Below are 16,764 nucleotides of genomic sequence, written 5' to 3' on the forward strand. Positions count from 1 at the left end.
CCTTTCCCCTCTTTGGGGAACGCTTTGTTGGCTGCCTCAGAAAGCAGAGGGGCAGGAGCATCTATCTGAATTCAGGGGGAGCACCTGGGGGTGAGGCCTTTCTCTCTGTGCTGCTGTCTCCTCGAAGGAGAAAGTCCTCCCGTCTCCCCTGAGCCTGCCGGAGTGATTCTGATTGACTCCCCCAGAAACTGGCTGGCATCTCCTCCTCGCCCGTGGAGGTGCTCTGGCTCTTTCCGGGGTGTCTTCAGTGCAGCAGCCACAGTTCAGGGCCGCCCTGCCTTTTCCCCTCATTAGGGCCAAAAGTCACTCCTTGCCCAGTCCTTTGATGCCCCACTTTGGAAACCACTGACCAGGGTGCATTGGCTGAAGTTGCTTTTCATGTCCACAGATGTTTCTGGAAGAACTAGTTTCTTTTTTTTTTTTTGGAAGAACTAGTTTCAATAAAACAACAACAACAATAGCAACAACAAGAGCAGTGACATTGTGACATGCAGTCACAGGTTGTTATTATGACTAGAGCCAAACAGGAAAGTGGAGACACTGAGACTCGTCTTTGAAATGTGTGTGTGTGTCTTTGTTTATGTTTATGTGTATGTGTGTGTGTGTCTGTGTCTGTGACTATGTGTGTCTGCGTGTGTGTATCATGGGTGATACATATGTGGTGACAAGGGTGAATCCACCACACGCTGGAGGTCTCCAGATCAGACCCATGGAGACACCAGAAGTTACAGCATCTGTGGCCTCCTACCAGAGGGCCTCTGTCTCTTCATATTTTGGTGGGATCTCACACACACACACACACACACACACACACACACACACACACACACACACACACACACACACACACACGATGAGGAAAGTAAAACAAAGGAAATTAGGATCCGGGAGCTTGGCTTCTTGCAGGGTTGGCACATCTACCGGCTGGGGGCAAGGACACTGACCAACCTAGGAATCCCCAGTGTGAGAGGGCGGCTCGGACCTGTGACTCCGAGGGGACCCCTCACTGGAGCACCCCCATGTGCGACCACTGTCTTCTTGATCCTGAACTTCCTGGCTTGAGCTGACTTTTCCCCTCTTCTCCCCCCCCACACCATGTAAATGAAACAGACTTGTCTCTGTGTGTGTGTGTGTGTGTGTGTGTGTGTGTGTGTTAATTGTAGATAAGTGGGCTCCAAGTGCCTCTTGATTTTTGTAACCCTCAGAGAAGGAGAAAGAGTAGGGGGAAAAATTTCCTGTCACTGTCATCTGTTCATTTTTAATGAGCAATTTTAAAAAATTGAAAATAAAAGAGGAAAATGAATAGGTGTTGAACCAGCCCGTGATATGTAAATGCCAACTAGTAATTACCTAAAACCTCAATTTTCATTCTGTTTCATCTTGCAAAACATTTCATTCTCCCCCCCAGTGAAAACACTTCATTTGGGCTGTGCGCGAGTGAGCAGGGTGGCTGGCTGCCCCCGGCCTGCGCCCCCTTTGGGTCCCGGCTAGGGGGCGCTTTGGCTCTTCGCTGGGCCAGCCAGCAGGGCAGGGCGGGCGGGCGGGCAGGCAGGCGCGTGTAGTGTCCACCTCAAGGTTATTCCCCCTCTCTTGCCATTCCAGCGGTTCAGCTCCCTCCCCCCATCGCACCGGCCAGGCTGGGGAGCCGGATTCCTCCTTGTCCTTGCAGTGAGCTGGAGTGTATTGAATTTTGGCTGACCGAGGCTTCCTCTGCATATTAACTTTCCCCACACCTGCATGTTGGGAGCCGGGACCTGCATTTCTGCATTTCCCCAGCCCCGGAGAGAGTAGCTTGCAGCCTGCTGGTCCCTTACTCTGCCCATGGAGACTGCAGACACATGGGACTTCTTATTGTGTGTGTGTGTGTGTGTGTGTTTGTGTTTGTGTTTATGCCTCCCCCCCCCTTTTTTTTTAATCCTCCTGGCTACTCTCAGGATGAGGAGGAAAGCGGTGGTGGCGGTAAAGGCCAGCCTGAGTGGCTGGTGTCACCTTCTTTCGGCCTGTAGTGAGGCTGTTCTTTCTTAAGCGTGGTTTCTGGGTCTGACTCCTGAGCTTGGGTCTGGATGCATGTATCATCAGCACAGCATCTCAGAACACAGCTTGCAGCTTCCGGGGGCCGCGGCCCTCCTCAGTCCCGGGTCCCAGGCAGATCAAGGACAAGCAGCCCCCGAAGTGTGAGCTGCAGGAAAGAGAGGCTCCTGGTGATGTGTGTGTGTGTGTGTGTGTGTGTGTGTGTGTGTGTGTGTGTGTGTGGTCAGACTGACATTGCCTTGGGCCCCCCAGATCTTAGTCCTCTCTCTGCCCGGAGCGGAGGCAGGCATACGGTCTCTTTAGCAAGATCTATAGCTTCATAATTAGCCCGTTGCATTTTTTTTCCCCGAGTGCTGGCATCAGCGTTCTGCGATGTGTTTCTCTGATTAACAGCTGCTTTGCAACTCCTTTCTTGTGCCACCGATGACCATATTGCCAGGGAACTCCTGACAGTCCCTGATTTCTTACTGAGACACAGCATTTCTGCTGGAAGCAGGCGCCCTCTCCGTGTTCCTCTGTGCGGCCTCTCTCTGCTCTGGAACTTCAGGCTGTTGTTGTGCGGGATGCTGGTGGCCGTTTCCTCCGTTTTTCCCTGCAAAACTGGCCGGCAGTTCCAGTTGTGGGAACCACGGTGAAGCGCTGGGCAGTGGGGGACGGCACACCCTCATTTCTTTCCACCCTCTGTTCTGTGTGCACAAGGCCTGGCGTTTTAGTGCCTGAAATCTGGGGGCTGTCTTGCATGCGTTTGAGTGGCTCCAGAGTGCTGGCCTTTGGGGAAGGGCTGACGGTCTCACTCCCAGGAGTCCTGAGTGAGACTGGCGGCCACTCAGGTCAGTGTCATGGCCACTACGCAGGGGGAATTCAGGGCAAGTGCTGTGAGCCAAGATGGGCCCACAGCCCACAGGCACTGTCGAGCCTGCTTCATCTCTGCGGTGCTTGGTGGTGGGCATGTGAGGTTACTCCCAGGCCATCGCCAGCTGCCAGCCACTGGGCTGCATATGGGCCCATCAACTCTCAGAGTTGCAGGCCCTGCTCTCAAAACTCACGCCTGCTTCAGGGCCAGGCATCTTGCACCCAAAGTTGCTTCGCCACTGCGTGGTTCCCCCCTGGTGTCTGGCTGCTGCTCCTGGGAGACCCTCTTGCTCGGCAGGACTGTTTTGCCTCCAGCTCTCAGTGAGGGGCAGTGGGAATCTCCCTAAGATTGTAGAGTTCACATTGGTTGGCAGGGCCCTTGCTTCTGAGGAGGAGGCATGGGTGATGGGGTCCTAGGAATAGGGGTGGTGAGACTTGCAGCTTCTGTCTTTTTCTCTTTTCTTAGATTTTCTTTTCTTTTTGCCTTCTCTCTCTTTTTAAAAAATTTTTGGTCCACACCTGGAAGCCCTCAGGTGTTCCTCCTGACAAGCTTGGGGGGATATGGGATGCGGGGATCGAACCCGGGTCTATTCTGGGTCTGCACATGCAAGGCAAATGCCCTACCCACTGTGCTGTCACTCTGGCCCTCACTTTCTTTCTTCCTCTTTCACTTCCAATCTTTCTCTTTTCTCTCTCCCTTCCCTTCTTTCTTCCTTCCCTCCTTCCTTCCTTAATTTCCTCCTCCCTCCCTCCTTCCCTCCTTCCTTCTTTCCCTCCCTCCCTCCCTCCCTCCTCCCTCCCTCCCTCCCTCCCTCCCTCCCTCCCTCCCTCCCTCCCTTCCTTCCTTCCTTCCTTCCTTCCTTCCTTCCTTCCTTCCTTCCTTCCTTCCTTCCTTCCTTCCTTCCTTCCTCTTTCTTCCTCCTTTTTTCTTTTTACTTATCTTTCTTCCTCCCTCCTTCTTTCTCTCCCTCCCTCCCTCGAAGGATGCCTCCTCCACCTCTTCCTCCTCCTCTTCCACCTCCTCCTCCTACTTCTCTTCCTTCTCTTTCTGTAGCTCGTTCTCCAGTCCCACTTCAGCCCAACTCTGACTCTGTGGCCTTGATCTGTGCAGAACCACCACCTGATTCTTGTAGGTGCCATCCCCGGGGACGCTCTTTTTTGGTGGGGCCGCACAAGTGGGCCACTCTCTCTCAATGTACTACTCGCTAGGTGTGCTGGTGCCCTGGGCCCTCCGCTCCCCTGGGACCTGCCAGCTCCTTGGAGGGAGCAGAGTGTAGGGTGGCCCGATTCCCTGTGGGGAAAGGAGGAGCGACAGATGGTCCGTGCCCTGCCTCGCCTCTCAGGGTCTCTTTTTTATTCAGCACATCACAGTGGCACGGTGCATTTGGAAGGTTTATATATACATTTTTTGCATCTGACATCGTGAGAAGCTACGCTGTTAAATATGTGATTTGCCTGTCATCCACCTTTCCCGACCAAGATCAAGAGGAACATAAACCAGCCCCTGAGCTGCTTTTATGTAGGAGCTCGGCTGTATGATTTTATACGGCTGGAAATTAGTGAATGGGAACTTGGGAAAGAAACGGTTCTTTCTTTTTTTTTTTTTTTTGGCAAGTTTGAAGTGTGCTGGGACTTTGTCACATTCCCGTTAAAATAAATATGTCAATTTTGCCCCCTTCTGAATTCATTTATCTTGCTTCTTTTAAAAGGTGTTTTCCTACTTTACCTGCTGCTTAAATTGGATCCGCTCGTTTCTGCTGTTCTCTGCTTTCTCCCCCATGTTCTCCTTAAATGAATTACTAATGACAGCGTACTCCATCACTGCCTCTCTGCAGCCACTTTAAGGAAAGCCTGGTGATCTAAACCTTTTAACCTATTAAAGATGATTTTTCCCAATTGAATCAGACCCACCACAGGTGTAATAACTAATCATTTAAACTACACCTGCTATTATGTATTTTTAAGCCATTATGCGTGTTGGATAGATGATAATTCATGTTTATTGCATTGTCCGATGGATCCGTTTTGCCTACACTAGGCTGATTAATGTATTTAAAGAAATAAGAGATGCAATTTTTTAAAAAAAAAGCCATTGATGGAATGCACCAGGCACTGCATTGAGTGCACCATTAAACCCATCAGAACTTTGCTCTCTGACCAGAAATGCATATACCCAGGACCGGATTCAAAAAGCAAGGTTGAAACCTGGGCGTTTTAGTGGGGTGGTGGTGGTGGTGGTGGGGCGGATTCTGTTTTTCTATCTCTGGTGTGGAAAATTTTGGAAGGAGGGAGGAGAAGGCTGCAGGGAAAGGGGGTCCTGAGCGTCTTGTTGGCGTCTAACGCTTTGCTTCTGCTCTGGCACTGGCCTATGGAGGCAGCTACACCCATCTTGGCCCAAAGCCCTCCTTGCTGGCCCTCCTTGTGGCTCCCATGTGTTTCCTTCTTGAGGTTGAGAGTGGCCCCTCACTGTGCCCGCTGTACCCCCTCACTCTGTGGGGCCTGTGCCTGCATCGCTGCACCCTCCTCCCCGTTCCCTGATTTTCTCTCTCTTCATTTCCCTCTCCTCTTCCCTTCACCTCCTCTTGTTTCTCCTCTACTTTCTCCTCCTGCCCTGGTGCCTCCTCTCCCTTTCCATCCTCTTCCTTTTCCCCATTTCTCCTCTCTCCCTCCCTCCCTCCCTCCCTCCCTCCCTCCCTCCCTCCCTCCCTCCCTCCCTCTGTCTCTGTCTCTGTCTCTCTCTCTCTCCTCTCTCTCTCTCCTCTCTCTCCCCCCTCTTTTTCTTTTCCCCTTCTTACTTCTCTTACCCTCCCTCTCTACATCCCATCTCTTCACTTTACTGCATCCTTTTTGACAGGTGATGATCTGTTTGGGGTGGGGGCCCTGGTCACCTTTTGCACTAACCCAGGTTGGTTGTTTCTGAGTTTCACACCAACGGACCGTGTTGAATTGCTGGAACACGCCCTCACCAGTCCTCCTGGGGTCTCTCAGCACAAGGGGGTCCTGGTCTGCTGCGAGTCGGGGAGTCTGGAAGAGTGCCCGAGGGAAGAGCCTACTGTGAAGGGACCCTGTGGGGGTGGCATCACCGGATGTAGCCTAGCCGTCATGGCTTTCATCTTCCTGAGTCCCCCTTGATCCTGAGTTCTGGTGGTTACCCGAGGAGACTGGACAGAGCTGATAATGACAGCTCATCTCCCCGCTATCCCCCTCGCCTGAAGCCCCCAACCCCCGAGCATGAGGCTGAAGGCAACTTCCTTGTGTTTGTTTGACTCCGTGGACATGTTTCCTTTCAGCAGCTCCTAGTGATCTGTGGAGGCCTGTTGACTGTACCTGTAACCCGAGCCCGGATTCCTTGGGTTGGTTCTGCAGACGTGAATCACGCCACTCAGTCACAGCAAGCCCCCCCTCCCCTCCCCATTCCTCCAGTCCCCTGCGGCTGCTTTCCCCAACCCCGGTCTGTGTCTGCACAGGAGAAGCTGACAGGCCATGTGCAAACACACACCACCCCATGTGCTGGATGTAGTGACGCTGATACCTTCAACAGGTTCACTGCCAGCCCCCTGCGTGGCTTCTGGGGAGATGCATTGAGTCATGACTTTCCCTGGGTGGCCGGGTCATCTGTCCCCGCTGTCAACTTCCAGCCAGGCGGCCCCCAAAAATCTGCCCCCGAGGCCCCAGTGAGTGAGCGAATGAGTGAGTGAGACCGGATGTGCATGTGGCCTCACGTTGCCTCTCTCTCCTGCCCCACTCGGCTCTGCGCCCCGCTAAGCTCTGCAGGCGCCTGCAGTGCGGTCGGGGAGGCTGTGCGGGAAAGACGGGCTAATTAAATCTTCATTTCTGCACATGCTAACCTGGGGAGCCCGAGGAGAACGGGGGGATCAGAGGTGGTGTGTTTATTTAGGGAGGGCTGCGGGGAGCGAGTCACCCGTCATGGGAGGGCTGGTGGGCACCTGCACGTGGAAGGGGAGGCCTGTTTGGAAAAGGGCAACCATGGGGCGACAGGGCCATGCACCCCCCGGGGTCTCTTCTGCTGCAGCCCAGGAGGACTCGGTGGTAGTGGGGCTCCCTTGGAGCAGGGAGAGCAAGTGCTGCTGGTCCGAGTGACAGCAGCAGAGCCGAAAGCCACTGTGGGTTCACTAACTGACAGGTGATGCGTGGGTGGGTGGGTTTGAGGGTAGAAATGGTCCCTTAGAAATCTGACCACAGCACGTGCTTCTGTCTCCTGACTTGGGGTCTCCCTGGAGGATTATTTTCTTTTCTTTTCCTCTGGAAGATCCAGACTTTGGAAGTTCACCGTTTTATTCTTTCTTTTTTTGTGTGTGTCTGTGTGTCTCCTTGTCCTCCCCACCCCAGATTGCCACCGCGGTGAAGTTTCTGCAGAATTCCCGAGTCCGCCAGAGCCCGCTGGCCACCCGGAGAGCTTTCCTTAAGAAGAAAGGTAGGGGGGAAAGGGTGGGCCAGAGGTTTCTTCCTCTTTGGGGGTTCGGGGGATCCCCAGCACCAGCCTCAGCTGTGAAGGCCAGCCACTGAGTCAGTGCTGGGGCATGCCACTGAGGCTGCCATCAGACTGGGCTGGAGGCATGGCCGAGAGGCTGTCATAAAATTGTACTAACACTGAGGCCACCATCAGATTGGGCCCAGGAGAGGATCCCTGCCTTGTGCCTTGGTCTTTCTTCAGCTACTCTGGTTGCAAATTGGGGTGGGGTCAGCTGCTCCCATAGGAAGGAAGAAGGAAGAAATGAAGGGCGAGAGAAATGAGTTGCGGGAGCAAGGTCGGGTTAAGGTGAAGCTCGGGGGTCAGCCTGATTTATGGCTTGAAGTGGTAAATTACTGGTTTTATGGCATTTCTGTAAGCAGGGATTAAATAGATCTTGACAAATTCAATATTGTCCGTCGCAGCTCTGTTAAAACTTGGGGCGTTTTTTCTTTTTTCTTTCTTTTTTTTTCTGGTAACACACACACACACAAACATACACACAGATACACACACACACAAACATACACACACACATTTCGAAATGACCTTTCACTCTCTTTTATTTTAGCATCTAACTTTTCCAAAATCTAGAAAGAAAGTGACTCTCCCCTCTCTCTCTCTCTCCTCTCTCTTCTCTCTCTTCTCTCTCTCCTCTCTCCTCTCTCTCTCTCTCTCTCTCTCTCTCTCTCTCTCTCTCTCTCTCTCTCTCCCTCTCTCTCCGAAATGACCTTTCACTCTCTTTTATTTTAGCATCAAACTTTTCCAAAATCTAGAAAGTGATTCTAGCCCCATGCACCATTGCTCAGGGAAGCAAGTTTTTCTTCCTTTTTCCTGTAGGAGCGGGAAGGCTGGCCTCTCAGTCATTTAGGCTGGGATAGAACATGGGCTGGGTTGATGAGGACGGTTCCTGGGTTTCTGGAAGATCCACCAAAAAAATTGCAACATGGGCCTGGGACTTAAGGCCGGGACCCCAGACCGCCCTCCCCAGTGTAGGCTCAACAGGCTCAAACCTCTCCCACTCAGAGGCTGGAGGGGGCAGGCCCCTGTGAGGGGTATGGGGGCCCCTAGGAGTATCCACCAGCGAACCGCAATTTCCGTAACTAGGAGGGTATTAACATCGGTGGCCTACCATGGCTGGCCGTTGCCACTCTGCCAGCCTCAGGCCGTAAAAGAGGTTTTTTTCCCTTGAAATCTGTGTACCTATGGGGAGTAATTAATCATAAAAGCTCGGGGAGCTCAGCTCCCAGGGAAGCCTGAAGCCGGAGAAAGCTGAGCCTAAAAGCTGTGCTGATTCCCCGGGTAACCTGAGCCCATCTCTGGATGCCCAGAGATCCTCCTCTCGGTACACTGTGCGATATTGGAACTGCCTGACCTCCCCTTCCACTGACAACGGCCAGTTAGGCCTCATTTTCTCTCCAACGCAGCTGGGGTAGAATTTCATTTGCAGAAGGTATTTAGAGCAATTTAGAGACAAATGTCTCTGGTGTTTGCTCTGCACTTCCCCACCGCAGGCTTTGCTGAGCAGTTTAGTATCAGGAGCTCCATCTAATCTGTTTAATTTTAATAAATCCCTGACTGGGAGAAGGAGAGAGAAAGGCTGAGAGAGAGAGAAAGCGGGAAAAAAATAAAAAGAAAGAGAAACTCGGAACCAAATAATACTTGTTTTGAGTTAGTTGGCCAATAATTGCTGTTGAGAGGAAAACTGTTTTATGCAATTAAGGATTTGTTGCTCCTTTACAAAACAAGAACAACAGCCCCCGTCGCCTCATTAATTTGTCGGAATCAGCATGCTCAGGCCCGAATCCCCTCCGCCTGCCCCAGGCCCGGGCACTGGGCGAGCTGCAAAGGGCCCAGAGCCCGAGGAGGACCAGAGAATCCAGCAGTTGGGCCCGATCCAGGGCACATCACCGAGCATGTGGGCACTGGGCCGCCACCGTAGCTGCGAATGGTCAGTCCACCTGCCAGGTGGCCCAGAGGCTGCCAGAGGCTGGCACAAGGCGGGGGCGGAGGAGGAGGAGGAGAGCGTCTGGCCTTCCTCGCTCATGTCCATTAGCCTCCCTAACGCCGCCTCCATCAGTAATTAGCCATTTCCGAATTGAATCCCCCCCAGAGTAAGTATTGGCAGGAGTTTTTTATATATTGTTTCTGGGCTGAGGATTCCAGGGTTTGATCAGCGTCTGGGGAGCCCCGGCCCCTGCGTGGAGTTTAAACTCCTCTTCTGTTCATTTCCGCCTGTTCTTGGGTTCGCTTGGCTCTGCCTGGCACCTTCTCCCGGCTGTGGCGGGAGGGGTTTTTGCGGTGGAGCCTTGGCAGGGCCCCGAGGTGGGCCGGTTCTGCTCTCCCCGCAGGAAGGACCCCTGCTACGGGCGTGTGGGGGTGCGTCCGTGGGGTCCTGCGGCCGCAGTTTTCTGTCACCTTGGCTTTTCCTCGCAAATGTCGCTTGAGGGAATTGCAGAGGCGCGCTGACTTGAATTTATAATCTCGCCTTTTTTTTTTTCTTTAATAAACATCTCTTTCCTGAAAAGGCAAATCCAATTTTGTTTTTCTTTTAATATTATTTAATATTTAATATAGGGATTGAGGTCCCTGTAGTGCACATCAGTTCAGTGGGAAATAAGGGTTACTTCAGGCGCCTCAGCTGAGTGGGTTTTATGGGGAGGCTGGGCTCAACGGGGTGGACTTCTCTGTTCTCCATTCTGGGCTTGGGGGTCCTGGGTGGGGGCATGAGGGAGCCCTGGGGCTGGGTGAGGAGGGAGGGAGGAGCTGGGCTGGAAGAGCATTAAATTTCAGAGCCTTTGTTGTCCGAGGGTATTTTTTTTTTTTTTTGCCCTTTTTTATTTTGAGTTCCCATTCGGATGTGTTCAAGTCTGACTCTGGAGTCATTAATGAGAAACATGAAGTTATTAGAACCATTTATCATTTTCTTTGAAGTCTGTGCTGCCATTTTGTGTGATTTGCATGTCTTTTATCGGTTTTCTGGGTGTCTTTTTTTTTTTTGGATGAAAGAGAAAAGCAGCTGTTTACTTTCTGAGCCCTCACATCCCATGTTCTTGTTTCCGTCCAACTCCTGGATTCTGCAGTGTGCCCAGCCACTGCAGAGTTAGCCACACTTTCGGAGGGAGCCTGACCCGTGTGGGGTTTGTGGGGTTTGCACCTTCTGAGACCTGCGTCTTATATATCTAGCAGCGCCTCTTGTTAGCAACTTAGACCCGGGGCCCCGAGCAGGCTGGAGTGCAGGAGGCTGGAGTGCAGGAGGCCCGAGACGCTGGGACAGCCCGTTGAGTTGAGCCAGGGATTCTGGTGGATGTGGTATTGATCCGGACAGGCTGAAGGTGGGTGATGGTGGGCTGTGCTGTGCCGTGGGTAACCAGGCCATCAGGATACCTCTCTTGACCTCCAGACTCCAGTCGCTAAATGTCTTTTTCGCCTTCTCACGTGGCCTACCTGTTAGGCCACCCTCTTCTGGCTGAAATCCACATCAAGGCAGAAATGAGAGGCTGTAGCCACTCCATCCTCTCATATCCAGGCTGGTGGGAAAAGGGGTGCCAGGCTCAGAGTCAGGTGAGAGCAATCAACTTGCAGTTCCAGGAAACAGCACTCCTATTGGCCCTCATCCCTGCAGGAGACCCCAAGAAGGCAGAAGGTCCAGGCCTCAGGGGATCCTGTTACTGGGGTCTTTTTTTTTTTGTTCACACTTGGTGGCGCTCTGGGTTTACTCCTGGCCCTGCACTCAGAAATCACTCCTGGCTCGGGGGACTATACGGGATGTCGGGTCGAACCCACATCCGTCCTGGATCAGCTGCATGCAAGGCAAACACCCTGCCCCTGTGCTACTACTCCTCTGGCCCCATTGCTGGGGTCTTTTTTGTTTATTTTTAGTTTGGGGGCCACACCCAGCAGTGCTCAGGGGTTCTTTCTGACTCTGCACTCAGAAATTACTCCTGGCAAACCTAGGGACCCTGTGGGATGCCTGGAATCAGCTGCGTGCAATACAGATGCCCTCCCTGCTGTGCTATTGCTTCTATCCCTTGGTAGATGGGAGGGAGGGACTTTGAAGGGGGGATCTTCACCACATTTCCACCAAACCTTGCTTAAGGACTCTCCCCTCCTTCCACGGCCGCGTGTCCCTCCGTTCCGTTCTGCAGGGTAGTTGGTCTGCGTGCCCTTGAGTGGGATCTCGTTACCGGGAGAGCTTTTTTAGCATTGATTTCATAACGGACTTAATTTAATGGCCCCGTCATTACCGAGCAGCCCTGGGAGCGGGGGTCCCCTGCTTTCCAGGTCGCTGACCTTTTAATTACCAGCCTTGTTCTGATGGGCAGGTTATCGACTGGGCAGCTCCCAGCGTGCGCCCCCAGGACGGGAATGAAAATAGCCATTTCCTCCCCCCCATCTCCAGGAAAAAAAATGCAAGTTACCTCGTGTTGTTTCTAAAATTAATTTTCTTCTTCAGCTTTATTTCATCATTAATTCTTTAACACGGGTCGTTGTGAAGCCCGCTGTCTTCCTCCCATGACGCGTTTTGCCCCTCCCCCTCAAATCTGGGAACTGGAGTCCAGTGGGAGTTGGTGGTGAGGGGGATCGAGGGGGGAACAAGGATCTGGCCAGGCTGACCTCTCAGCCAATTTTTTCTTTCTTTTTAAGTTTTATTTTTTTTTTTTTGGGGGGGGGGGACTATACCCAGCAGCACTTGGGTTCCTCCTGGCTCTACACTCAGAAATTGACCTCGCAGACATGGGGGACCATATGGGATACCAGGATTCGAACCATCGTCGTCCTGGATCGGCTGCATGCAAGGCAAACCACCCTACTGCTATGCTATCTCTTTGGCCCCTATTTTATTTTTTTAACTTTTTATTGGGACGCACCTAGCAGCACACAGGTCATTCCTGGCTCTGCACTCAGGAATCACTCCTGACAGTGCCTAAGGTGGCCACATGGGATGCCCGGAATCTAACCGGGTTGGCTACGAGCAAGGTAAATGCCCTCCCCGCTGTGCTCTCCCCAGCTCCCTGTCTTCAGCCACTCTTTTTTTGTTTGTTTTGTTTTTTGGGGCACATCCGGAGGCATTCAGGGATTACTTCTGGCTCTGGGCTTAGAAATCATTCCTGGCAGGCTCTGGGGACCATATGGGATGCTGGAGATCAAACCTGGGTCAGCTGCGTGCAAGGCAAATGCCCTCCCCACTGTGATATAACTCTTGAGCTGAGTCAGAGGGAGCCCCCCCTCACCCTAATCCCACCCTAGAGGGGGGTCCCACTGGGCTGCTGGGGCCCTGTCTCTGTCCACATCTGTCTCAAGGTGGAGGCTCAGGGTCGCATCCCTGCAGCTTGCTGCTGACCTCAACACTCCAGTATTCCCAGCGAGCCCCCTTACCTGTGCCTTGCCCTGGAAAGCAGCACTCACTTAGAATTGGGGTCCTTCCCATCGGTGGGACAGAGGAAGGGGCAGTGGGAGAAAAGTCTCTGCCGTTGGGCCTTTTGCCTGGGTTAGAACCATCCAGTTTCCTTCCTTCTAAAACTTCTGGACATCTTGGGCCTGGGTGGCCCCAAAGGCTAGACCCGTCGATCCTGCAGAAACTCAGGCTTGTCTCCGACAGCTCAGTCCTGCGAGAGAACCGGGGATGTTCTAGCCTGGCTTATCCCAGTCCTCCGAGTCCTGCTGGCTGAACCTCGTGGCAGCCTCTTCCTTGGGCCCGGCTGCTCCTCCTGTCGGGTACCCGCAGGGGAGGGAGGCGCCGCTGTGCCAGTCTGCAGGGCCTCGTGGCAGCCACGAGCTGCTTCCAGAGATGATTGAGCGCCCCCATCCATCTGCCGAGACTGGCCCCCTCCTTCCCTGCCAGTCTGCCATCTGCCGCTCTGGCCCCTGCTGTGCCCAGCCCGCCATCCATCACGTCGACGGGCGTGGTCTCCCCAGCGCTTCTCCCTCTACCCCCCAGCTGCCAAACTTGTCTGGACCTCACTTGCCTGTCCCTGGCATCAGGGTGTGCCTGAAGGGAACCAACTACTTGTGCTCCTCAGGAAGGCTGGGTCATGTTAATGTATGTGTTGCATCCACCTGGGTGGGGGAGTAGTGCACATGGGAGATGGGGAGAGAGACAAAAACTCTTGTAGATTTGTACCAGTTTTTATTTTTGGACCACACCCAGCAGCGCTCCAGGATTATTCCCAGCTCTGTGCTCAGTAATAACTCCTGGTGATGCTCAAGGGACCCTATGGGATGCTGGGGGATTGAATCCGGGTCAGCTGTGTGCAAGGCAAATGCCCTCCTTGCTGTACTATGGCTCTGGCCCTTGTAGAACTAACTGTTTTGCAGTATGAGCTGGACTGAGAGCAAGAAGGGACATACTGTGACTGACTGACTGACATACTGACATACTGTGACTGACCGCCTTGCTGACATCACAGGTCAGGACGCTGATGGGGCCTCTAATTGTGGTCACAGGCAGCCACAGGCAGGAGGGACTGGACTCTCTCTGGGTCCATCTAGGAAGGACTATGTATGAGTTCATAGATTTGATTTTTGTTTTAGTTTTGGGACCACACCTGGCAGTACTCAGAGCTTACTCCCGGCAGACTCTGGAGACCCTATGGGGTGCTGGGCAATGAAACCTGAAGGGGAACTATGCAGAGTGAAGTGCCCTCCCTGCTGTGTTGTCGCTTCAATCCCTGGACTTAATTTTAAACTCAAAATAAAATTTTAACTCAAGTGGGAAGTTTCTGAAACTGAAAGGCAGGATTGACTTTGGTGGTGTTTGCTGCTGCTTTGGTGGTAAGATGGGTTGTAGGTTATGGGGGCTCTCTCCTGGTGCTTGTGGGGTGCAGAGCTTGCAAGAAGGAGAAGGTAGAAGCCGAGGGGTTCCTGAGGGGCTGTGGGAAGGAGGGCCAGGCTGTCCCTGAGCCCAGGTCTGTCCGAGATGTCTAGCTGAGTCTCAGGTTATTGGAACCTCTGGGGAAAGCCTGGGCACTCCTATCCCTCTACCTCCTTGGGGCCTTGTGGCCAGCACAAAGGTGGATGGACAAAGAAGACCCTCCTGGAGGTCTCTAAAGCAGCTCCACCTTCTCCCTCCCTCCCTCATTCCCTCTCCCTACCCCCTTCCTCCCTCCTTCCCCCTTTCCTTCTTTCCTCCAGCCTTTCCTCTTCCCATCCCTCCTTCCTTCCCTTTTCCTTTTCTTCCAGTTTCCTCTCTCTCTCTCCCTCTCCCCTTCCTCCCTCTCTCCCTCCCTCCCTCCCTTCTCAGGGGTGCTGGAGCTCAAACCTGAGCCCCCACATGCACATCACACACTCTTAACTGTCCAAGCTCTCCCTGCTGACTCCAGAGCTCTGTCCTCCTTCAGCCCGAGAGTCGGCGTGAAATCATCCCAGAACTGCCAACCTCATCACCTTGAACGACTTGGTGGGTTCTGGGCAGGCACAGTCTTCGTCCACGGTCCATTGTCTTTTCCCTTAGACTGTCCAGTGGAACCGCTTTCTCCACAGTTCCTTAGATCAGCAGATGGCAGGGATTTCACTGTCATTGAGGGAGGTGGTCAGAGGAGAGCGGAAGGGCACGGACGAGAGGCCAGGCTTGGGGGAGACCTGTGCCCAGAGCTGGATCTGTGTAGGGTCTGCAGAGGATCAGGCCGAGGGCCTGCATATGTGTGCGTAGAAAGGGAGGAGATTTCTCCTATGCGCTAACGCTGTTGTGGGCCAGTTTGTATGTTGGGGGCTTAATGGAGGCAGCAGGTAGAAACTCCTATGTCAGACAGGGAGCTCTGAAAGGCAAGGCTGTGCCTCGAGGAGGAGACCCCAAGAAGGAGACCCCGGAGTTCTAGTACTGCTGCACCACCCACTACTTGCTTTGGGACGAGGGCCCCAGTAATTTAGGAGCATATGGGGTACAGCCAAGGGGAAGAGTGGTAGAGGCTTCAGCAGCTTCCCGGAGGAGCCAGGGGCACCCCACAAGCCCTGCAGGATTTGAGTGGCACATCTTTACAACCTGCTGGGATTTGAGTCCCACTGCCATCCAGCTGCATCGCTTGCCCGGTACCCCCAAATGTTTGCTCTCGTACCTCAGTGACTCCTTCCTCCTGTGGCACCCCCCACCCCAGCCCCATATAATCTCCCAGCACCTCCATCTGGCGTCCAGGCAAAGCTTTGTCCCGCCCACCTCACCCTAGTTTAGTTTGCATTTTCTAGAATTTCATCTAAATGAAATCCAGCCTTTTGGGGGGGACAACTCTTGATGTTCTGTCTTCACCACTCGCTCAGTTGTCTTGAGCTTCTGTGGCCTGGTGGTTTTTTCCTTGGGGGCTGAGTACCACTTCCTCCTGTCCTCACCATGGCCCTTTGGATTCTTGGCTCCTGTGACTGCTGTCCAGGTTGCCCCAGTCCCCACTCTGTGTCTGTCTTCGGAGGGACCCACAGTTCCTCTGATATCGGGCAGGTCCTGAGCTCCAGCTTCTGGCATCAAGGGAAGAGGGAGTTTGAGGATGTTCTTTTTTGTTTGTTTGTTTTTGGGTCACACCAGCAATACTCTGGGGCTCCTCTCGGCTCTGAACTCAGGAATCACTCCTGGCTGTGTTCGGGGGACCCTTTGGAATGCTGAGGATCAAATCTGAGTCAGCCGTGTGCAAGGCAAATGCCCTCCCAGCTGTGCTGTCTCTCAGGCCCCTCTTTGTTTACTTGTAATTTGGGGATCGAACTGACCTGAGCTCTGGTCTTGGAAGCATTAAGAGTGACTCAGTAATAGATGATGTTGGAACCTTGGACAGGCGTGTCCTGCCTCCATTGCCTGGCTTCACCACTTTCCCTGCTGCTCTGTGCAGTCCCAGATAAAATCTTATCGTTAAAGAGAGCTTGGTGATAGCGTTTATTGCAACAAGTTCTTGGGCGCCCGAAGGGAGAGAAATGATGACAGTGGCTTAGCAGAAAGCCTGGTCCTGGTCCTCTAGAGGGGTGACTGGGCACGGCAGCAACTTCCCAAGATGTGTCCCTTGGGGAGAGATTATCCCTGCCCCACCAGCCCTCCCCTTTTAGGCTGCTGTTTGTGATGACCAGGTCACGCACACTGGGAGGGCCACATGTCAGCCTCGGTCCACATACACTTGCTCCTCGGGCTATGCTTCCTGGATTGGTGCTCACGCGCTCCACTGGCCGCAGAACTTTCCAGAGTCCATTCGTGGAACCACAGGCAGTGAGTGACCTGCATAGCTAGAGGGTGGGTGGGGGTGGCGAGGGATCACAGATAGCACAGTCACTCATATTAAACCCCACACGGCTGATGACCTCAAAACTAGGAGCTGGAGCCATAGCACAGTGGGGAGGGCATTGATCTTGCACACAGCTGATCTGGGTGGGTTCGATCCCCGGCATCTCATAGGGTCTCCGGAGCCTGCCAGGAGTGATTCCTGGAGTGCAGAGCCAGG

General features: G+C 53.4%; 2 protein-coding genes across 9 annotated transcripts in view; one reads left to right on the forward strand and one right to left on the reverse strand.

Annotated features, from left to right (window-relative positions):
- Positions 1-16,764, reverse strand: part of CLSTN1 (calsyntenin 1) — an 833,174-nt gene that overhangs the window by 631,260 nt on the left and 185,150 nt on the right. The gene's annotated exons all lie outside the window — the stretch shown is intronic.
- Positions 1-16,764, forward strand: part of PEX14 (peroxisomal biogenesis factor 14) — a 122,917-nt gene that overhangs the window by 47,616 nt on the left and 58,537 nt on the right. The window contains exon 3 of the mRNA XM_049775364.1: positions 7,234-7,318. Within this exon, the coding sequence (XP_049631321.1) occupies positions 7,234-7,318 (85 nt within the window). The remainder of the gene's footprint in view (positions 1-7,233; positions 7,319-16,764) is intronic.

The sequence above is a fragment of the Suncus etruscus genome, chromosome 6 (assembly GCF_024139225.1).
Source record: "Suncus etruscus isolate mSunEtr1 chromosome 6, mSunEtr1.pri.cur, whole genome shotgun sequence".
Lineage (NCBI taxonomy): Eukaryota > Metazoa > Chordata > Mammalia > Eulipotyphla > Soricidae > Suncus > Suncus etruscus.